The sequence below is a fragment of the Cladosporium halotolerans genome, assembly GCF_011745625.1.
Source record: "Cladosporium halotolerans strain TM138-S3 chromosome Unknown Sca13, whole genome shotgun sequence".
NCBI classification, from domain to species: domain Eukaryota; kingdom Fungi; phylum Ascomycota; class Dothideomycetes; order Cladosporiales; family Cladosporiaceae; genus Cladosporium; species Cladosporium halotolerans.
The window spans coordinates 570,106-590,946 of record NW_027191464.1 but is presented as its reverse complement, the minus strand read 5'-3'; the positions used below and the strand labels follow the sequence as shown (position 1 = coordinate 590,946).

The 20,841-nt window shown below is 54.9% G+C and overlaps 11 protein-coding genes across 11 annotated transcripts; 4 read left to right on the top strand and 7 right to left on the bottom strand.

The window, feature by feature from the left end:
* Positions 1–239: 239 nt before the first annotated feature.
* WHR41_04694 (uncharacterized protein) lies at positions 240–1,604 on the top strand (the record flags this gene model as incomplete). The annotated part of the gene is made up of 1 exon (XM_069373300.1): positions 240–1,604. One exon carries the CDS (start codon positions 240–242, stop codon positions 1,602–1,604), a length of 1,365 nt encoding a protein of 454 aa, XP_069229738.1.
* On the bottom strand, positions 1,559–3,081 carry WHR41_04693 (uncharacterized protein). Its single transcript, XM_069373299.1, has 4 exons — positions 2,418–3,081; positions 2,247–2,362; positions 1,997–2,187; positions 1,559–1,940 (listed from the first exon to the last, which is right to left on the bottom strand). The coding sequence occupies exons 1-4, from the start codon at positions 2,753–2,755 to the stop codon at positions 1,857–1,859; spliced, it is 729 nt and encodes a 242-aa protein (XP_069229739.1). The 5' UTR covers positions 2,756–3,081; the 3' UTR covers positions 1,559–1,856.
* Positions 3,082–3,150: 69 nt separating this feature from the next.
* Positions 3,151–5,114, top strand: WHR41_04692 (uncharacterized protein). Its single transcript, XM_069373298.1, has 2 exons — positions 3,151–3,475; positions 3,531–5,114. Exons 1-2 carry the CDS (start codon positions 3,370–3,372, stop codon positions 4,181–4,183), a joined length of 759 nt encoding a protein of 252 aa, XP_069229913.1. The 5' UTR covers positions 3,151–3,369; the 3' UTR covers positions 4,184–5,114.
* On the bottom strand, positions 4,354–5,938 carry WHR41_04691 (uncharacterized protein; the record flags this gene model as incomplete). The annotated part of the gene is made up of 2 exons (XM_069373297.1): positions 4,598–5,938; positions 4,354–4,546 (listed from the first exon to the last, which is right to left on the bottom strand). Exons 1-2 carry the CDS (start codon positions 5,728–5,730, stop codon positions 4,354–4,356), a joined length of 1,326 nt encoding a protein of 441 aa, XP_069229740.1. The 5' UTR covers positions 5,731–5,938.
* Positions 5,939–6,401: 463 nt separating this feature from the next.
* WHR41_04690 (uncharacterized protein) lies at positions 6,402–7,484 on the bottom strand (the record flags this gene model as incomplete). Its single annotated transcript, XM_069373296.1, has 1 exon — positions 6,402–7,484. One exon carries the CDS (start codon positions 7,482–7,484, stop codon positions 6,402–6,404), a length of 1,083 nt encoding a protein of 360 aa, XP_069229741.1.
* A 1,576-nt stretch (positions 7,485–9,060) lies between these two features.
* On the bottom strand, positions 9,061–10,250 carry WHR41_04689 (uncharacterized protein; the record flags this gene model as incomplete). Its single annotated transcript, XM_069373295.1, has 3 exons — positions 9,061–9,878; positions 9,938–10,112; positions 10,176–10,250. The coding sequence occupies 3 exons, from the start codon at positions 10,248–10,250 to the stop codon at positions 9,061–9,063; spliced, it is 1,068 nt and encodes a 355-aa protein (XP_069229862.1).
* Positions 10,251–10,966: 716 nt separating this feature from the next.
* WHR41_04688 (uncharacterized protein) lies at positions 10,967–12,868 on the top strand (the record flags this gene model as incomplete). The annotated part of the gene is made up of 1 exon (XM_069373294.1): positions 10,967–12,868. One exon carries the CDS (start codon positions 10,967–10,969, stop codon positions 12,866–12,868), a length of 1,902 nt encoding a protein of 633 aa, XP_069229861.1.
* Positions 12,869–13,101: 233 nt separating this feature from the next.
* WHR41_04687 (uncharacterized protein) lies at positions 13,102–14,938 on the bottom strand. Its single transcript, XM_069373293.1, has 2 exons — positions 14,886–14,938; positions 13,102–14,830 (listed from the first exon to the last, which is right to left on the bottom strand). Exons 1-2 carry the CDS (start codon positions 14,886–14,888, stop codon positions 13,592–13,594), a joined length of 1,242 nt encoding a protein of 413 aa, XP_069229856.1. The 5' UTR covers positions 14,889–14,938; the 3' UTR covers positions 13,102–13,591.
* A 365-nt stretch (positions 14,939–15,303) lies between these two features.
* WHR41_04686 (uncharacterized protein) lies at positions 15,304–16,779 on the bottom strand (the record flags this gene model as incomplete). Its single annotated transcript, XM_069373292.1, has 1 exon — positions 15,304–16,779. One exon carries the CDS (start codon positions 16,777–16,779, stop codon positions 15,304–15,306), a length of 1,476 nt encoding a protein of 491 aa, XP_069229855.1.
* A 794-nt stretch (positions 16,780–17,573) lies between these two features.
* WHR41_04685 (uncharacterized protein) lies at positions 17,574–18,308 on the top strand (the record flags this gene model as incomplete). Its single annotated transcript, XM_069373291.1, has 1 exon — positions 17,574–18,308. One exon carries the CDS (start codon positions 17,574–17,576, stop codon positions 18,306–18,308), a length of 735 nt encoding a protein of 244 aa, XP_069229854.1.
* A 285-nt stretch (positions 18,309–18,593) lies between these two features.
* Positions 18,594–20,308, bottom strand: WHR41_04684 (uncharacterized protein). The gene is made up of 3 exons (XM_069373290.1): positions 19,469–20,308; positions 18,777–19,417; positions 18,594–18,726 (listed from the first exon to the last, which is right to left on the bottom strand). The coding sequence occupies exons 1-2, from the start codon at positions 20,251–20,253 to the stop codon at positions 19,201–19,203; spliced, it is 1,002 nt and encodes a 333-aa protein (XP_069229853.1). The 5' UTR covers positions 20,254–20,308; the 3' UTR covers positions 18,594–18,726; positions 18,777–19,200.
* Positions 20,309–20,841: the final 533 nt, after the last annotated feature.

Genomic DNA, 20,841 nt, shown 5'->3' with positions numbered 1-20,841 from the left:
TGTCGCAACTCCGGATAACGTGCCGAGGGGATCGGCGGTGGAGTCGTCCTGGCTCCATGGATATATGCGTTCAGCTCGAGCACCACCGCATCTTCTTATTGATTCTCGTCTGCGCCAAAGAATATATTCAAAAACAATATAGAAACGCGTCCACCAATACTACTCCCACACTCACAGCTAAAACTCAACAAATCTCCCACGCAACAGCCACAACATCAACCCCACCAACCTCCTCCCCAATGGCAACCCTCGCCCTAGCCCATTGGGCCACGGACCTCACTCCCTCCTCCCTCCCCGCTCCCATCCTCCAAGCCGCTCTCCGCTCTCTCTACAACTACACCGGCTGCGCCATCGCCGGCAGCAACCACCCCACGACCCTCAAAGCCCACACGGCCCTCGCGCCCTTCTCCCCCAACTCCAGCCCATCCCACCTCCTAGGCCAACCCTCCAGCACCGTCTCCGCCCCCCTCGCCGCCCTCCTAAACGGCATCGCCTCCCACGTCCACGACTACGACGACACGCACCTCGCCACAATCATCCACCCGACGGGCCCCGTCGCCTCCGCCCTCCTCTCCTACGCAACACACACCTCTCCCTCGCAGCCCATCTCCGGCGCGGACCTCCTCACCGTCCTCGCAGCCGGCATCGAAGCCGCGTGCAAGCTCGGCCTGGCCGTCTGGCCCACGCACTACAGCACGGGCTGGCACATCACTTCCACGACGGGGAGCATCGGCGCGGCCGTAGCGGTGGGGAAGCTGATGAAATTGCCCGCGCGACAGCTCGCGCACGCGATCGGGCTGGCGGCGACGCAGGTGACTGGGCTGAGGGAGATGTTTGGCTCGGACTGCAAGTCGCTGCACGTGGGGCGGGCGGCGGAGAGTGGGTTTATGGCGGCGGTGCTAGCGCAGGAGGGGTTCACGAGCTCGACGGAAGCGCTGGAAGCGAAGAGGGGGTGGTGTCGGGTTGTTGTTGGGGGAGGGGAGGAGGGGGAGAGGGCGGTGGAGAGGTTGGGGGAGTTGGTGGGAGAGCTGGGGAGGGAGTGGGAGGTGGAGAAGAATGCGTTCAAGCCGTTCCCGTGCGGGATCGTGTGCCATGCTGCGATTGACGGGTGTGTGCAATTGCACGAAGACGGGGTTGAGGTTGGGGAGATTGAGAGGGTTGAGGCGCGCGTGCATCCGCTTGTGATGGAGCTGACGGCGAAAAAGGAGCCGAAGGACGGGCTGGAGGCGAAGTTTAGTGTTTTCCACGGCGCGGCGGTGGGGTTGTTGTTTGGCAAAGCTGGGCCCGCGGAGTACGCGGATGAGGTGGTGAGGAATGCTGAGGTGGTGGAGGTGCGGGAGAAGATCGAAGCTAAGGCTGATGAGGGGATCGCGGCGGACGAGGCGCATCTGAAGGTGCATTTGGCTGGTGGAAGAGTGGTCGTGAAGCACGTTCAACACGCAGTTGGATCACTTGATAGGCCTATGACGGACGAGCAGCTGGAGTGGAAGTTCGTCGATCAAGTTGGGCTGGTGCTCGGGGAGGCGAAGGCAAAAAAGATCAGTGATCTGGCTTGGGGCATTGCGGACTCTCCAGATGTTGCTGCTGTCATAAGTGCTATATGATTTATAGTGTAAGAGGCAGCAGAGGAAGGATATATATGCTTGCATCGTTCGTGTATCAATCAGATTCACTATAGAGCACAAGTTCCATGCTTGAAACCTTTATCTCTTGATGCATCCAGAGGCTGCTTGTCTACTGATCAAGACACCCTGCGTGACAAAATGCCATTCCGCCATTGGGTTCAATGCGCTGTTGGGGCCTTGCTGAAGATCCTCCACATCGCAGGATCGCAAGGACCAGAGCCAATGCTGTCATCAGATCACAACTTCGTGCTCGATGTCCTTCACCCGTGGCACTCTGGTCAGCTGCAAGCCACAGAAGGCCGCTACCTTCTCAATCTGGACAGCCAATGTTAGCATCATCATTTTGCAAACACTTGTAGGAAATCACTAACGCATTGTTGGATTGTCTCAACGTCATCGTAGCTCACGCCAATCCTGCGCGTGCCCCTCAGATGCCAGCCAGTTTCGCGCGGAAGGTTCTGGATCATGATCCCGCTCAGCACGACAAGCTCTGTGTCCACGCCGTCAAGAATGGTGTGGTCCGAGAGGTAAAGGCCATACGTGATCTCTATAGATAGCCAAGCTGCACAAATCATTAGCGAATGCAAGCATCCTGCAATGCAGCGATGAATAAGTACGTACAGAAGTCCCTGTGGGCCGCCAAAGTATTCTCCGTCGACGTATGGTTAGCCTTGTAGATTTGGTCGAGCCAGTCTCTGCCGCGTTTGCGATTGGCCTCGCCAGATTGCCAGTTCTCTCTGCATGCTTGTTAGCCAATATTACTGCCAAACAAAGATAGCATCCTAAAGTTACCTCGAAAACGAATAATCTTTGTCCTCCTCCCTCTCCACACCAGCGATAGAGAAGACCGCATCGATCGGCTTCGGCACTCCGACAACCGATACCAGCTTGATGAGAACTTCTCGTAGCCTGCGAACCAGGGCTTTTCGTGAGTCTGGGGACTGGTACTCAGGTCTGGCGGTGAGATGGAGGTAGAGGTTTGCGGCGAGATCTGGGTGGCCCCCTCCGACGATGGCAGCCAGGGCGAGGATGAACCATTTGTCAGAACCGAGGGTCTTAGCAGGAAAGTGTTTCTCGATTGAGCCGAAGAGAGCGATGGCTTCTTCCTTTGTTGGGGTTGTGAGAGACATTTTGGAGGGGGCTAAAGGTAACAGTAGACGGGTGGTCGAAGATTCACCGCGGTATTAGGAGACAAAGGTGTGGTTTGACAATTGTCATTCAAACACTACCAGCCGTCTAGGAAAGGAAAAAGCGTGTGAGCACTAGCAAGTGTAGCTTGCGTACGAGGTGGATGAGGTGGGGATGGATGAGGTGAGAGCGTTGCAAGCGTCGCCTCCATGCTGCAGCTTCCTCTATCAAAGCGAAACGATACCCTGATCTCAGCGATCATCTTGTGGATAGCACGTCTGTCGAGCTTCCGACCATTTTCACTCATCCCGAAAACCTCCCTCTTGCTCGTCCATTGCCAGAGTCGGTTGCTTCTTTATGTACTTGGGTACCTAGGTAGAGCGCAGGGACAGGCCCAGACTCACGTATACTGCCGTACTGGATAGTACGCCGCGGCGACGTCACCTCCCATCCTCGGCGGGGCGACAGTCCGATGGTGGGGTGAGGAGCGTCCTGGCCCAGTAAAAGCAACGGCCATCTGTCGCCCTTCGATCGCGGAAGAGCTGCAGTACGGCCTCGCCATGGGTTCAACTTCCATTCTTAACATACACCATACACAAGTTATCACTCCGTCAGAATGGATGATCAAGTGAACCGCCTAGTCGAGAAGACATGGACTAAGTTCGAATCGACACCTCGAAGCCAGCGGCTTATGATCGCCGTCAGCGGCATCCCAGGCTCAGGTACGGCAATCGCTCCCACGAGAGAGCCGGATAGCTTCTAATTACGTCGATACAGGCAAGACAACACTTGCAGCCAAGGTCTCACAGAGACTCAATGAGCGCTACAGGGAAGCCAACCCAGGCCTTGCCTCGCTGCCTGATGTCGCGACCTTCCTTCCAATGGACGGCTACCATTTGACCCGCGCTCAACTATCAGCAATGTCGGATCCGACAACGGCACACGCACGCCGCGGGGCCGCCTTCACTTTTGATGCACCCGCATTCCTCCAGCTCGTCAAAGACCTTCGGAATCCGCTTGTACCGGAGTCACAGACGATCTATGCACCCAGCTTCGACCACGCCGTGAAGGACCCTGTCGCCAACGACATCCCCATTGCTGCGAGTTCGCGGGTGGTTATCTTTGAAGGTAACTACCTCTCGCTCGGCAGCGGAGCACCGGAATGGAAAGAGGCGGCACAAATGATGGACGAGCTGTGGTTTGTCGATGTTCCGGAGGAGGTCGCCAGGAAGAGGTTGATCTCCCGACACGTGGTCAGCGGTATTGCACCAAATGAGGAAGAAGCCGGCAAGCGGGCGGATGAGAACGATCTGGTGAATGGTCGGGAGATCGTACAAGGGAGACTGGATGTACACGAGATGATCTACAGCCGAGAGGACCAACAGTGGAAGCCGGAAGAGCAGGGAATCGATAAAGAGCGAGATCAATGAGTTCGACCGCAGAGTTCTTGATGGCTACTCACGCCAATTTGCTCATTACTTCATGGCAACGTCTCAAAACAGTCTGTGACCTTCCCTTGGCCTCCTTTTAGCGTTCACAGACAGCTTACATTGGCACAACTCACCAAGCACAGTTCGATCTCTAAACAATGAACTACCTCTCACAGTCTCGCCAGCGGTACTGAACTCGTCTCATCATCCTGCAAATCCCGCCATTCTCGACATTGTATCCAACCCTTCGCTGCAGCGTCCAAATCTGGCTGGCTTTTCCATCCAAAGGCTCGATCTTTCTCGGAGCCGTTGCTCTTACCATGGATGACATTCACCATGTATGTACCAGCATTTGGCAGGAATCTACTTGATCAGCAAGGAACACACAGGATCTCTCGATCGACCGGAACTTACTTGTAACCTGCAAAACTACCTCCGGCGGCAATGAAAAGATTGTCCAGCTTCTCGTGCGGGTGCTTGCACATCAGAAGGTCTTCGGTCGACGTGCATGAGTCCCAGCATATTCGGTAGTGGTCTGGTTTTCTACCTCTTACGTATTCCGGCAACAGCTTCGATATCATGTCTGCTTCGAATTGTTCTTTGATATAGGTGGGGACGTCATATTGATCCCTCCCAGGTATAGTGGGACTGGAGATCGTGCGGCCGGATCCAGTTGCCACGCTGTTGGTGATCTTCAGGCCTGAGAGATTGTATTTGAGTAAAGGTTGATTTACCGAAGGCGGTATCACTTCGCCCTGCTTGCCGTACACTACGATGGGCATGTTGTCCGGGTTGGCCAGACGGTGCACCTCTTCCGGCGCAAGCTTGTAGTAGACCGACACGACCGCCGTCGCCCGAGCCTGGCGCTCCAACCGATCCCGCTCAGCAATAGCCAGTCGATCTTCAATCGGCGAAAGAAGTCCACTCGTCCAAGCACCAGCAGCAAGCACAATCTTATCGGCCGTGAATATGCGCCCATCCTGCAATCTGACGCCCTCAACCTTTCCCATCTCCTCACTCCAAACCAACTCTGCTACCCTCCCCTTGACCCTCCTGATTCCCCTTTTCAATGCGTCATCCAGAAACGCCCCAGTTGCCTGCTTCGCGTTCACCCACCCAACTTCAGGATTAAAATAAGCCCTCTGAAACCTTCCGAACTCCGAGCCTCTCAGACCCTCCCACCTACTTCCAGCATCACCGACAGCAACATCCTCCGTCCGATCAAACCCCCTTTCCCTAAAGACTCTCCTCACACTCTCACCCCTCCCAACCCCCTCCTCATCCAGCACCAACCATCCCGTCTTGTGGAAAAACCGCTGCAATCTCAAATCCCAGAACCATGCATGCAAAGCCTCGTTCGCAAGGTCACAATAGAGCTTGCTAGGGTAGTCTGTGCGGATTATGCGGTTGACGTCTCGCGCGGCGGCGAGGTCCGGGTCTGGGTCGATGAGAGCGATTCTGCTGGGGTCGGAGTAAGAGTGGGCGAGGTGGACGGCGGTGGAGGTGCCGAGGGTTCCGGCGCCGATGATTATGATCGTGGGGTCCATTTGCTGCAGTGTCCCAGGTCCTTCTTGGAGGCAGCGAAGAGGATTCGATGTTGAAGGCAACCATACATATATAGAAGTATCTTGTGCAGACTGCAGTGGCGGGGTCAAGGATACCCCGCTCTTAGTTGTGCGAACATAGCATGGATAGATAGCTTGCGATATCAGAGCAAGGCTACCTTGACGGGCGACTATGGCATACGTCGTTATTAGAGGCTCGCTTGGGAGCTAAAATGTAGGGTTGACAGGCATCTTGGGGGCCAAGCGGAGGGGTGCAGGTCGGTCAGCCGGCAGGGAGGATGGTCGGAACCCGGCGGAGCTAACGACGAGCGACCCTAGGTACTGTTCTGCTTCCTCGGAGAATTATCTGATGGTCAGGAGGTGTTTTATAGAAGCAAAGGTTCATATCTCAAAATTCCTGGTAGTCTCGTGAAGAAATCAATGTCAGTCAAGGATGCAAAATCAACATTATCCGGCTACCCAGCCGAACAATTATAAGACCCAAATGCTAAAGAGGTATCATCAAAATAAAAGACTCCATGCCTCCCTGCATCTTTTATGATAGAAATCGTCTGCAACGTGATCCCTCCCTCGAACGCCATTCCAGGAAAATGCCAGAAACAACCAACACCATGCCCGAAAACGAAAACGCCATCCAACCAAGCACCCATCAATCACGAAGACGCCCTCGCAGCCGCAACGAAAAGGTCCAACCCCGAGCTCTGCGTCGACATAGACGGCGGGTCATGCGGCCCCTGCCAAAGGCTGCCAATCGTCCCGTCGCCCGCCCGCGCACTCGTCCAAACATTGTCTGCGTTCCTCCTGAGGAAATCCGCATACCTATCGCGCGGCGAAGCACGGTGCAGCTCGCCGAGCTTGCGGACGAAGATACCCTTGAACTGCGCGCCGGTTTGGTCGAGGGTACCGGGCCACTCCTTTTCGACGAGGATGCCTTGGTCGTTGGTGAGGTAGTCGAGCGCGCCGCCAGCGATGCGGTGAGCGTCGTCAATGTGGCGGGGATCATTCGTCAGACGAGCGAATTCGATTAGACCGCCAAGGATGACGCCTTGGTTGTAAGTGAAAACGGCGCCGCCGGGCATGCAGTTGTCTTCTGTGATACCGTCGGTAATCACGTTGGCGTTGGTAATGAGGCCCGCGTTCATGAACCAGTCGAGGTTGTCCTGCGCGTAGCGGCGGTAGTCTGTTTGTGGATTTTGCACACGGTTGGCGAGAGCGCTAGCGGTCTCGAAGTAGAGCTCGTTAGCAATCGAGGCTTCATATTGGCGGTCTTTACTCCAGTAGACGCCGCCGCAGTTCGGGCCAAGAGCGGTCAGATAGTCCTGGAAGATGTCTTTCGAAGCGTCCAGGTACTTTTGGTCCTTCGTGAGATCGTACGCGCGAATCCAAGCCATGGCCCACCAGCCGCCATCATCGTAGTAGTGGTTCGTCCATCCACCACCGTTGGCGGCCTTAGCGGCTTTGAAGGTGTTTTCGAAGTACCATGTGGCCGTCGAACCGAATTGATCCCAGTTGATGGAGGCGAGGTCGGCCAAAGCGGTTAGAGCGTTGGCGGAGTTCCACCAGAGACCTTGCCATTGGCCATTGTTTGAATCGTACCAGTTCTGATTGAGAACGTCAGATGCGTTGACGGCATAGCCAGTGTAATCCGCGCGCGAGGCGGCGTTAGCTGAAGAAGGCCAATGAGACAAGGCCAATGACAATGCTATGCGAGAGAATGTGGATGTGCTGAAGACCATGATGCCGGTAGGTTGGGAACTGGAATGACAGTGCGAGCGACCTGCGCAGAGAGAGATTGCGAGCAGGTGTGAAAGAAATTGCAGAGTGAGACTGAGAGAGCGTGAGGGAAACGGCAGCGGTGGATGGGGGAAGAAACAAGATTGCACGGTATACTTATTCAACGAGGCTGTCTTCCCCTGGGGAGGCCATAGAAGGCTGGGCTGTGGATTCCGGGGGGCGTCAGACTGGCATTGGGTGCCGATGACAGTTACTAGGAAGTATGGATAGGCGGTCGCATCATGCCTGGGCGGCAAAGATCGCGCGAGGGACGTGTCTCTCCAGGACAGACTAGGAGCGCCAACGAGCGTTACCGTTGCGGACGGTGAGCTGGCCCGCGCGGTGGAGGCAGACTTGGAGGTGGTTGTGGTGACTGGGCGCTCGGACGGAGTCCAAAACCTGTCCAGGGAATGGCAGATGGACCGGGCGTCCGACAAGGATGCGTTGTACAGCCCGGCAGATACTGATGACTAGAATAAAGCAACACTTGAAACAGCGCCTGGTAGGAAGCTGCCTTCACCGCGTAGAATCCGCTGGCGAGGCTGGTCACTCCGAAATGAGGGTCGTGGCAGTGTTGAAGTGGCCATAGGTCCAAGATCGCAGGCTCATGCACGCGCGCGTGGAACCAGGATGGCGCGCCATCGTGACGCAGCAGGGCTGTGGTCGCAGATCACGGCAGCTCCTTCGGCGATAAGATGGCGAAGATGATGGCCAACATGGTGTGGAATAGGGATGTGAGATTGCGACCGCGCTGTAGGCGTTGCCAATTGCGCGATGGGCGTTGTGCTGGAAATGATGTTCAGCGCTGAGGTCCAAGACACGTCTCACGCGGCTTCAACGGCGCAGCTGCCGCGCGCGAGAGGCGAGAGAGGGTGAAGTCCACAAAACAGCGGGCGTTTCGTGCGTGTCTCCCAGCCTGCCAGCCCTGCCGTGTCAACTGACTTGCCAGCCATCGCTTGCGCCGAAGAGCCGCCTCACTTCACATGCTTCGGCTCCAGGGAAGGCGGAGCTGCGAGCGAGATGGGCGAAGGCGGCGGTAGTAGCGTCTTGCGGGAGTCGCAGACGGAGCCCCTGCAGCCTTGGTGCAGTGCACGAAAATAGCAAGAAAGGGTTTGCTCGCGTGCAACGTGCAAACCATTCAGGGGATGGGGATGCGGAAGGAGTATGCCATGTCCTTCGCGGAGCGCGACCGTGTTCTGCCCACGTCGGCTGGCTCTTCCAGGAGATCTGAGACATCGAGGCGCGCCGATGACCAAGGGGACACGGTCCGCAATTTCGGCACGTGCGATGGGGAGCGCTCTACCAGACAGCCTATTGTGCGCGACAGTGTATCTTGACATTCCTCCCTATGAAACAAGCCAATCCTTGGTATACTTCCCACGTTCCTCCTGAACATCTGGCGTCGACAAGCTCGAGCCGGGCGAATGCCAGCTACGATTGCGTGCAAAACTCGCAAGTGCCAAAAAGAAGGTATAATATAGCGGCTTTCCGCACAACGAGTAACAGGAATTTCAGGCAGACATTTTCCATTCTCTGCGATCAAAAGCCAAGCTCGAAATACTGCTCTGGTTCCACAGGCCTCCCCAAAGTCACCGCCGCCTTCTTCGCCTTCAAATCCATCACGATGTTGAATAGAGTTCCGGTCGCAGAGCCGCCTTTCTCATTGCGGCAGATCGAAGTTGGGAAGCCTTTCTCATCTTTGAACATCTCTGCTAGCTCCTCCATGGTGGGTGATACTCCGACCTTCTTGCACAGCTCTTCAATGCGCACGATGCGGACTAGGCTATCTTTCAACCAGACCGTGTCTATCACGCCTTTTTGATGTTCAGCAAGGTAATGATTGGTGTGGAAGACCTGCTTCGAAGGGTTCATCTCGACCTTCCTCAGATCTCTCGAGCTCCATTCCAGCCCTGTGCCGCCCTGTGCGTCCGCAACCAGCATGTGACAGGATGACGCGACGCCGTAACTCTCCAGCTTGCGCACAGCGTCCTCGCGAGAAGAGCTCTCAAGCACCATCCTCAGTCCCAGGTGACAAGGGATCCTACTCGGGTCCATGCCTTTCGCCTTGATAGCATTGAGGCAGACGCCCACGCCCGCTGAGTTCAGCCCGATCTTACCGATGAGACCAGCTTCCGTGATCATTTTGATTGTCGGTTTGGCGGGCTGCGCGATCGTCAAAGCAACGAGGTTCTCCTTTTGCGCTTCCATCCAATCCCAGTTTTGAGCCAGGAAGCTCGCTTCGTCTGTCCGCCAGGAGAGCGCTGTGCAGCCGTCGCTGAACAAGCCGAAAGTGATCTCCGTCCGTACATTGATGGCGATGATGTCTGGTAGCCTCACTTGCGCGCCCTCAGCGATGCCTGGTGTTGGGTCAATAAAGTAGACCACAACTGAATTAGAGACGACCGAGCCTACTTGCCTCTCATTTCTTCAAGATACGCCGGCCAATTCTTCGAGATGCTCGGTTCGAAAGCCATAGCCAGTTCACGCACTTCGCTCCACTCCTTCTTCGCGGACTCCTTGAAGAGACGGGCGTAGAAGTTGATGCATCGAGCTATCTGCAGCTTTGCCTCAGAGCCGTGTCGCAAGCCGATCTACAATAATGTCAGTGGAATTTATGACGCGCCGAACGATATCTCAAAACCGTCTTGACCAACCTCGTGAGGAGTGCCCGAGCACTTCATCCGCAGCATTCCAGAGGTAGGTTGCCCGTGGTATTCGAAGACACGCATGATGACTTTCCGGTGAGACTCTGCGATTTGTTTCTGCACACTGATATGCTCAAATGCTATGTGTTACTACTAAACTCTTGCGTTTCTCGAGATGCATCTCCATAAGCACTCGTCCCGCTGGTGATAGGGTGAGATAGGCGAAGCGTTCAAAGCGGGGCATTGGTGGCCGAGGTCGTGTGTCGCATGTATTAGCACGCAACAATAATGTTCCTTACCGGATGCTGCTTTTCCCTTGTGTGACGTGTATGATCACTCGTAGTCTTTTCGCTCTTTCTGTAATGATTGCTCTCGGTTTGATGTTGGCATATCATGCTTCAGAGATGAGTTTGGGTGATTTGTGGTAAGGACGGTTACATGGGAGGATGTATGCAAGTTGGCACTCGGAATCGATCTAAGTGCTACTGGAATCCTGATTGTGCCTGTATACAAAACTCAACTACGAGTTTCGTGCTTTTTTAGTTGCGGTCTGCACTTTTATCCGTATTGCTTCGTACCGATGGCCCAGCCACATCCCAAGAACTGGACCCTGGGGCAAAGCCGCTCCGCTCCGCCCTGGTTCGCAATGAGCCCGAGCCTCGCGTTCGTGTCTGTTCTCTTGACACCCTCGATGGAGTACGGGTCTCATTGATCAAGTGGGTCTTGTATAATAGTCATGGACTCTCCATCTCATGCGAAGTCTTCGGCAACGGCTTCAAGATATCATTTGCTTTTTTAAGATGCTCTCCAACTTCATACGGTTCCTTGTTTGCTTACCAATCGCAAAAGGCCATTGGTCGAATCTCCAGCAATCAATCCTCAACGATCAGCTACCTCGCCCAGAAGCCATAGAAATCACCTCTGTAGCTCTTCCACCGGTAGTGAAATCGTCAGACCCCGGCGCATGTTCGAATTTCGTGAATAGCCATGGCACAGGATGCATCGGACAAGCCACTGGCCTGCAAGCGGGCAACTTTCTACCGGATGGGAACCATATCGTAGCGGCTATCAGATTCACAGGAGCGCCTGCTTCGCCAGACCCACGAAGCATTTATGAAGGCAACCAAGTGATCGTGCTCAAGGCCGATGACACGCTCTTTCCCAGCGGCGATTCTTGGAAATGCATTACCTGCGGGCTGTCAAACGATCACGATGTTGTTCCTGACTCTCCCGACTTCTCGTACCCGCAGGCTTTCTCTGATGGCAGGCGAATCCTGGCTGGTCGATTTATCGTGGACTGTGGCGAAGCTTCGCTGATTAGTGAAGAATGCGACCCAATCCAAACACAGATCTACCCCATAAGATTGGAGAACACCCCGGATGGCTCTGGGCCCGGTGCCGACCTTCGCGAATTACGTCTACATCCGGACAACGTTCACATTGGATTCAATGTGTTCAGTTTTGCAGATGGCAGGCTGGATCAGAAAGCGTACATCGCACGGCTCCAATTTAATGCTTCACCAACTACCAACTCCAATCGCAGTCCTCGCTACGACTTGGACCACATCAACCAGCTTTACAACCCGGACGCAAGTCAGACGATTAACGTAGAAGGCGATGAGCTCACTATCGACCGTACTGCCATCTCCATCGGCGAACTGCGCGGTTTCAGCGGTACAGGCCGCGAAGTCCTATACTTAGGCTACCCACATGAATCTTGCAACATTGATGTCTTCGCTGCCGATCTTCAAACCGGCAGAGTGCGGCGCCTCACTAGCCACCCGGGCTACGTAGACCCGATTCAGATGTCGCCTGACGATGGATCTATGGTGATAATGGACACGCGGAGTAACGACCGCACGACTTTCATGGCGGGCATGCGGGGCATTCCACCTCTCGCGGATCTCGTGACGACCATGGCCTGCTCATCGGTGCGCAACAACGGCCAACGCCGCTTTTTCCAACCGTACTTGCTAGACCGGCACGGTGACCGCGAGGGTTACTACGGCCAAGAGATTAATTCCGCCTCAGCGGGAATACCGGGCTCCGGCTTGCCAGACGACCCTGAGTGGAACGGTAGAGCTGACCCATGGTTCTCGCCGGATGGTACGAAGATCGTGTATTGGCAGGCACAGACCGTGTCACCAGCGTGCGGTGGCGACAATCCTCTCCCTTGCTATGATTCGACTGAGCCAGGCGGGCGCCGGGAGCGCATCATGATCGCCCACCTCGCCGGTCGTGAGCCCCTTCAGCCCCAAGCGGTCGAACCCATGCCAGACATCATTCCGTGGGCTGTACCATATCTCCCAGGCAGGACACCTTCGAGAAGGAAACATCCTCCCTCGGGTGTGTACACGCTGAAAGGCCAGCATTCAGGCCACGCGCGTATATCTCTCACCGAGAACGATTCGCAGACCGCAATACGAACAGTAGCGGTAAGCTACCACGACTTTTCAGACGACGGCGAAAGCTTTCTGCATGGTACACAGCGGGTGACAGAGGATCTTGAGCATTTGACAATAGATCACTTGGAGTGGCATTCGAACCTGACGTACCGCGGCCGCTACGAAGCGTCTCAAGTGACGAGCGAGGATGGCTTTCGAATGTCAATTGACGTTATGAAGAATCACTTCCGAGCGAACGGAACTCTCAAGACGATCCTGGATGGGGTTGAGTATTTGCAGCCTCGGGACGGGCAATGAAGATGAAGGGAAGTAATAGTGGCAGAAGTCTTGCGATCAAGGTCCCGTGCTCAGATCCATACGCGAGCGTTTCGAGACTTCATCAATCCAATAGCCTTTTGAGAACCCTTTGAGGAACTTAGACTTCACCTCCTTTTTCTAGAAAAGAAAAAAATCAAGGGCTTAGCTGATAGCTCCACCAGTAAGTGTATTATCGCAGCTTTGCGGTACGTTCAATGCGGAAGATCGCAGAGTTACAGGCCTTCACAACGCGCAGGTGTATACATATCGCATTATTATAAAGTAACTCATAGCATATATGCGGTTTGAGAAGAGAATGTATCCTTTCCCTCGTCATTGAATGCGAGTTGAGGTAGGGTTCCTTCATCACTCATCCCTTTAACGATCGGTTACCACGAAATTTCATCCGACGAAGCGATCCTCCATTTTCCAACAAATCACATCCCTGCCGCTCAAAAAGCAATGACAATGCTGTCCAGACAGCAAGTACCTATCTACCATACATCAATTGACAAAAGATATTCCGACGCGGGGAATTGAACCCCGGCCTTGTCGGCACTGATCCTCTCAGTCCTTGACGAACCGAAGATTGAGAGCGACAAATCCTAGCCACTAGACCACATCGGAAGTGAAATGTTGTTTGTTGCATGAGGAAGGAGCGGCGGTAAGTGAATAGATCCTCCCAGCTGAGAAGGAAGGAGCGACCCAGCCTGGAAAAAAGCATCATGTCAACGCCCGCCCAGCAACACTTAACAGCCACGCCGCGTCTTCCCACACACCCACGCGCTGGCCATCGTCTCCCGGCACAGGCGGCGGCGGAGGAGGACGCGCTGATTTTCGCCTGCTTTCTTCCCCATCAAGATCCGTCTCTACGCCACTCTCCTCGCTTTCCCCACCGACAAACCACCCCATACCGGCGATGCGCTCAAAGATACCGCCGAACCCGATGGAAGGATTCTGCGCCAGCTTCGTGAGCTCCGCTTCGTCATGCTCGTCCGCCGCCGCGCCTGCAGTAGCGTCGTCTTCACTCTCCTCGGCAATGTAGTCCGCGCTCGCGTCGCGGTAGTCCGCATTTGGCAAATCAAAGTAGCCCGTCGGGGCATCCAGACCCGCCGTCGCCAGAGGCGTGCGCAAGTTTGTGCAGCTGCCACGCCGACTCGTCCTTCGACTGCCATTCCTGCTGCCGAAGCGACTACCCCATCTGTAAGCCGTAGGGCTCGAAGGCGAGAGCGTGCCGGCGTTAATTGGCGAGTCCAGTCGTGCAGTGGCGGCCATTTCCTCATAGCCTTCGTCATCCTCGTCAGAAGAAGGCAGCGCCAAAGCAGCAGGCGAGTCTCGCGAAGTTAGCCACGCCTGCCCGCGCGCCTCCTGCAGCAATGCGTTGGTCGCGGCGCTGGCGTGCGAGAGCCAGTCTTCCTCCGCAGCAGCTGCGAGGCGCACTCTGCTGCGCACGCGTGGTGTGTTCGCCGAAGCAGTCTTGCTTCGAGGCGGTGCCAGCCTCTTCTGGGAGACTGGAACTCCGTAGCCAGAGAGTCGCTGGTTCTGACGTCCGAGACCCAGGGCGGCTTCACTTTGGGCTTTTGCAATAGTTCCACTGCCCTCTCGTCTCATCTGCATAGCTTCTTCCCTGGCGCTATCAGGATATACGATGGCCACACCCGGCGCCGTTGCTGCATCGTCATATAAAGAGCCCCGTCGGCTCAGACCGCCTCCCAGGTGTCTTCTGCTCGAGCTGCGACTCAAGATGCCAGGCGACGAAGGCGCAGACCGACCTTGCATGTAAGTCGGATGGTGACGGGCGAAAGTCGCATCTGCAGCTTCTTCGTACGGACTCCTAGGTGTAGAGCCATGTTTTGGCCTATTATTGTCCGGAACGTAGCGCGTCGAAAGCGGTGCTAGACGGAGGTCTGCGAGGTTGGTTGTGCTGCGCTTCTTGCTGCGCGAGGAAGCTCGTGAGGTCGACTGTCGCGTGTTAGCTTTGAAACCGATCGCATGGATCGCATGAGAATGAACACACCATTGTGACCGATCGCTGATGACAGACGAGAACAATGTACAAGTGAGTGTTGACAGCTGGGATGGTCCAATTCAACCCGACCCCAGATTCAGACCCCGCGTCCCTGGAACGGAAACGGACGGGCTCCACTTGCACTTCTCTGACATGTGAAGCCGAGCCAGCCGGCAAGCTCAGGCAAAATGTCGGTATAGATCGATAGTTTAACAACGATTATCCTTGTACAATGAGATGCTCTAAGGGCGCTGTAGGTATGAAATCGTAGCAGGCTATCAGAGATCGCAATCTCGAGACGTTGTAGACAATGCAGTATATACATCGGAGGTCATGTCATTCGTATATCTACAAAGAAATCGTTGTCCTTGATCCATCCGTCAGGAATCTGTGCAAGCGTTATTCGTCGTGTTGCCAAAGTCTATCATCACAGCAAAACCATCCCGACCCCTGTTCCCAGCGCAAGAGTCAAAAAGCCCCAGGCCCAGCTCATGGCAGCAGCAGCACTGCTCGGAGCCTGCTTAGCTTGGTCACTGACGCCGCTGACCGTCGCCGTGCAGCTGGCTCCGCAGGCGTAGTTGTTCGGACAGCAGCCACCTCCATCGTTCTCACTGCACATAAACCAGCCGTTGGCACACGAGCCGCCCATGCTGCTCTCTTCAGTACTCGCCGCAGGAGTCGAAGACCCATCAGCGCCGACTGTGGTTGTGGACGTTGACGCGACGACGCCACCGCCGCCTGCGATTGTGACGCCGTTGGAGACGACTGCAGTACTGTCGCTCGTCGGGCACGAAGTCGTGTCGCAGTCACGGCCGACTCGGCAGCATCCACCAAGGTAGTGCGCAGAGCACATGTAGAATCCAGTCGGGCAGCTGTCGCCGGTTTGCGAGGTTTCCTCCGAGGTGGTAGTCACGCTGTTAGCGTCGGAACTGCCAGTCGGACGAGCGGGAGGCAGTGCTGCTGTATCGTCGGAAGAAGTAGTTGAACTGGGCTGCTCCTCGGAGGTTTCAGTCTCGGCCGGCTCCTCGGAGGTTTCCGAAGGCGATTCCGTGACAGTAACAGTCGTTGGTTGGGTCACTGTACCAACGCTCGTTGTGCCAGGTGCAGTTTCCGTGACAGTGTTCTCGATGGTGGTTGTGTACGTCGAGCCTCCGGCACCTCCAGCTGGGCCAACCGTCTCTGTGTCAGCACTGGTCGTGGGGCTGGGCTCGCTATTCGTCTGCCCCTGTGTCACCGTCTCGACCGGAAGATTGGTAGTGGTAGTTTGAGTGCTGGCCCAGACGCATCCAACGTCAAAACAGGAGTAGCCCTCGATGCAACAACCTTTATTCGAACTCTCCGGGCAGCTGGTTTGCCCAGCGCTCTCGTCACAATCAGAAATAGAGTTTCCACAGCTTCCTCCCTGAGGGCAGCAGCCTACGTCTCCATTGCCGGTATCCTCGACTCTTATGCACTCATCGTTCTCACTGCAGCAGCTATCCGGTCTGTCGATCTCAGTGCAAGACTTGGTGCCAGAAGGACAAGAACCCCAGTCTCGCGCGAAGAGACCGTACCCAGGGAACCTCCGGAAAGTATGTACTCTTTCAAAGTGCGGCGCGATGGGTGCTGACAGGTCCAACGACGAATTCGCAAACGCCTTGACCTCGTCAAATGTCTCGGACGCGGGCGAGCGGTCGCCAAAATCCCAGTAATGTAAAAAGAACTTCTCGCCCTCGTCGCCACTCATCTTCCGCATCCCTATGGGCTGCTGCCATTGTAGCCGCTCTTGTGCCTGCCGTTCGCGCTTAAGGTGCTTCTGGTGGTCAGGGTGTAAGTCAGCGGTTCGGGGGCGGTTCTCGCTGTTCGCGGCGGATGTTGCGACCAGTGCCAGCAGCGTCGCCGGGAGGGCAAGCAGGTCTCGCATTGCCGGGGTCTGGTCGAGGTGCTGCAGGCGTAGACCAGGATGGCGGGTGGCTGCGCGTCGCTCCCAGCAGGTCGTACAAGCCGATATTGGGGTTGTCGCTGGGCGGCTGAAAGGACGGCTCAATTGCGCCGGCGGTCTGGTAGGATTATTTGACAGGAAAAGAAGTTCAACCTAGCTTTGTACGATGTTCATGATACTACTTGAGATTGTTGCGGTCAGGCAAAACCTGCTGATGTGGCATTGGTGCAGCTAGTGAGCCGTGAGTTGTCTGGTGGCTGGGACGCGGCAAGCTGACGGCGGATATTCAGGAAAGCCAGCCCAAGACTTGCGCAGACATCTTCCCATGACTCGCACCACTGTCGTCCTCCATCCTCATCTCTGCTCAAGATCATACTTTATTATGATCAATGGTGTCGTCCTTTTGCTCTGGTCTGTTTGTATTCACCTTGTTACTCAAGAACATGGGGCTCTATATTATATACATGTACATTGATGGCAATATATGTTTTCTGACGTCATCCGTTGAAGCTCCGCTCTGCCTTTAGAGTACATGTAGGCACTGTAGGGCATCTTCTACAAGATCACTCGTAATTATTTAAAATTGGCGGTAATGAGCGGTAATGAATAATCGACGTCTCCTTTGTCTCAAACATTTGCGGTTTGATTATGGCAGGAGTCAAATTGGAACGCCGACAAAAGCTCCTCTGAGAGCTTGAAGATAGACGGTCGGTATTCGGTGTTGGTCTAGAGTATTACAACAAAAGGCCTACTGTCTCAGCTAGGATTCCTCAATAATGAAGAGAAACCAAGTCAAGGACGCGCACGATCTCTACGACGTAAGAGCAAAGACCTACGATGCCAGCTTCCACAAACGCTTCTCGTCGCACATAGTCCAGCTTGCAAACCCCCAACCCGGCGAAAGCGTACTCGACTTGGCCTGCGGTACAGGCTTGGTGACTTGCAATACAAGCAATCTCGTTGGTAAATCAAGATACGTAACGGGCATCGACGTCAGTACCGGCATGCTCGCAGAGGCTCGAGCTGAACTCCAAGCTCACCCGTTTGGCAACGTTCAGCTCGTTCACCATTCGATAACCGATCTTGGATCACTCCACGAATTGGGAGGACGCCTTTTTGACGTGATCACCTGTGCATCTGCACTAGTCCTACTGCCACAGCCCGAAGCGGCCCTCAGTCAATGGATGAAGTACCTCAGGCCTTGCAGCCGCTTCATCATCGACGCAACCCACCCAAGGGCGCTTCTGCCTGGCATGGTGTTGGAGCGTGTTGGCCGGAGGCTGGACCTACCTGTCCCATCTTACCGCGATGCCTTCAAACAGCCCAAATACCTCGCCACGATGATGCAGGCCGCGGGCATGACCCGTACAACGTTAACGCGCATGTCACAGCTGAGCTCGCGTGATGGCTCGCACGATTTACAAGCATTCGTCCTCAGTGATGATGATGAGCCCCGACGTCCTCAACCTATACTATCGACGATGCAAGACTTGTTTTCGACGCTCAAGTGAATGGGAGATTCGGCGCTTGCATGGCGAAAGAGCCCTCTCGTTGCCAAGCGTGGAAATTGTTCGTGAACGAGTTTACTAAGTTGGCAGACGACGAAGGAATCATCAACGAAGTTGACGAAGTTTTTGTCGGGATTTGCAGCGCTCCAAAGGTTTATTAACATCCATTCTGTGTCGTTGTTGATCATCTGTGACTACTCCGGATGTCGGCGTACTCACTTCGCTTCACATGCGAATCGCCAACTGTTCAGATTTCAAAGCCTTCAACTCTATGGAAGCAGAATCTGAACCGTTATTCAAGGCAGCGTGGAGCAAGTGACACCACGTCCAGATAAGTAACCTCATGTCTTCTACTGTTACGGGCATTCCTAGTGTGAATAAAAGGCCAGCCGCTCGTAGTTTCAATCTTCTCGGTCAATCACTGCGAATCATCAGCACATACTCAAGAGTAGACAAGCGGTGGACACTCACATCCCAATTCATGCTCATCAATGTCAATGACGGTATGAAACTTGTTCAGAAAGTTTGTTCCAAGGACCGCTACATCCTCTTCCGCGGTCGGCACGATAGCAACAATGCACACAGCATAACCATAGACATGCTGCTCAGAACTGTATTCATCCCTGGCCAAAGCCACTTTGTGGCCACCTACATTCAATACCAGATCCGGCAGACTCTTGCGGGCCTCGCAATCGATCACGCCGCCACGCCAGAGCTTGTTGGGTTTCGCACCGAGTTTTTCCCATACGCGCTTCGCAACCTCACGAGGGAGTCCGATGCTAGGTTCCAAATCAATTCTTCCGAAGACACACTTTAGAGGTATGTGAAGATCCGGATGGCCCACGAGAGACACGGAGTCGAGCGCCACGTGCCATGAATGAGCCAGGCCTGGTGACTATTGGTTTTCAAATGGGAGACGGGTGATTCCTTTTACCGGCTGCCGCGGAAGACCGACTTGAATAGCCCCACGCTCATCAGTGCTTCTGGGAAGAGTCAAAGTGAGCGCGTTGTGTGCGACAGCACGGCTTCTTATCAAGTCGAAAAGTGGGTTCGGTGCGCTTAGAGGCCGGTACGCTCGCGCCGTATCGTTCGGCCGCGCGATACCAAGAGCACTATCATTGTCAGAATGAAGGCAGATGAGCAGACCAGGCGATGCGGCTTACCCATCGACGACGAATTCCATAACGAAGAAGAACAGTTCCTCGCCCTCGTATTTATCGATCTCGCCCACCATCGCACCCTTTACATCCACACTTCCAAGATGCAGCGTGTCGGTCGAGACGTTCCCACCCACTCTCCAGCCTCTCGGCTCGACCTCGAATCTTCTTTCCAAAGAACTTCTAGTCGTAGACTTTGTCGCATCGTAGGTAAAACCTCGACCGCAATCTCTCTTCGAGCAAGTCGAGGACCGGACATATAGACCGTTCAGGTGCGGGTTGAGCCAGGCTTTGAAGGGCTGAGCAGGCTCGCCCACTGCCACCGGCGTGTGGAAAACCGGGTAGCCGCCTATGGTCGACATGTACAGCTCAAGGTTTGCTGGATGATCGGTGCTTTGTACTGAGAGCTTTTCAGGGCGGACTTCCAAACCATCGACAAGCTGGCCGAGCACGATTTGTGGTGATCGTTCAGATCTGAGCTGCGAACGATTCCTAGGGTGGCCAAGCACCATATGTGGAAAGCCACCAGTCCTGAACTGCTCTGGTTGAAAGCCATCGCTTGCACGCAGGCCATCGCTCGTCGTTAAGGCCCAGAACAAATCTTCATCTTTCTCCCAACCATTGGAGACTTCTGCGACTTGGTCATTTAATCCTGAAAGCGCGTGTCGCGATGACTCCTTGCGTTCAGTTTCTGCATGATTTTCCCAACCCAGGATATGTCGGCCGTCCGCTATCTGGCCCGTGATCACAAAGGACAGCACGTAGCCAGCAATGCACCGGGCAGCAAGCATGTTTGTTTGCTTTCACACAGAATAACGACTAATAAGTTATCAAATTGCTGAATTTGATCAAATTGATAAACTTGGCCCACTCGTGAGACGTGTTGGGTCGTTCAGCTGAAGCATCCGTGCGACAGCTTGAGGCTGGGGATGCTGACAGCATGATGCATCGAGCCTCCCGAAGAAGCGGTATCAATAGCCACTCGGCATCACGAAAGCTTCTCAACCAGCGCGCAATGTTTCGAGGTCGCGATACGCCATTCAAAGAGACTATTCGAACTGCAGCCAGGAAAGCGAGCTAATTCCGGTCTTTGACGCGATCCTCGAATTGCATGCGTGCAGAAGTCGGGTGCCGCTCTCAGTGCACTTGACACGTTTTGGGCCAATCCATACTCTTACCGCAATTCATGACGAGGCTGACTTCTGGTGATAGCTCAACTCCGAGCTTTTGATCGAGTTCGCACACAACCACACCCCTTCACGTGGCACTCGGCCAATGCCTTCTTGTAGATCCTCGGCATCCTGGCCGTGATGGTCGAAACGACCTCATCACCAAGGACCCCTGCTTTCTGCTGCAGACCTTTGGCCAGACTCGATGAC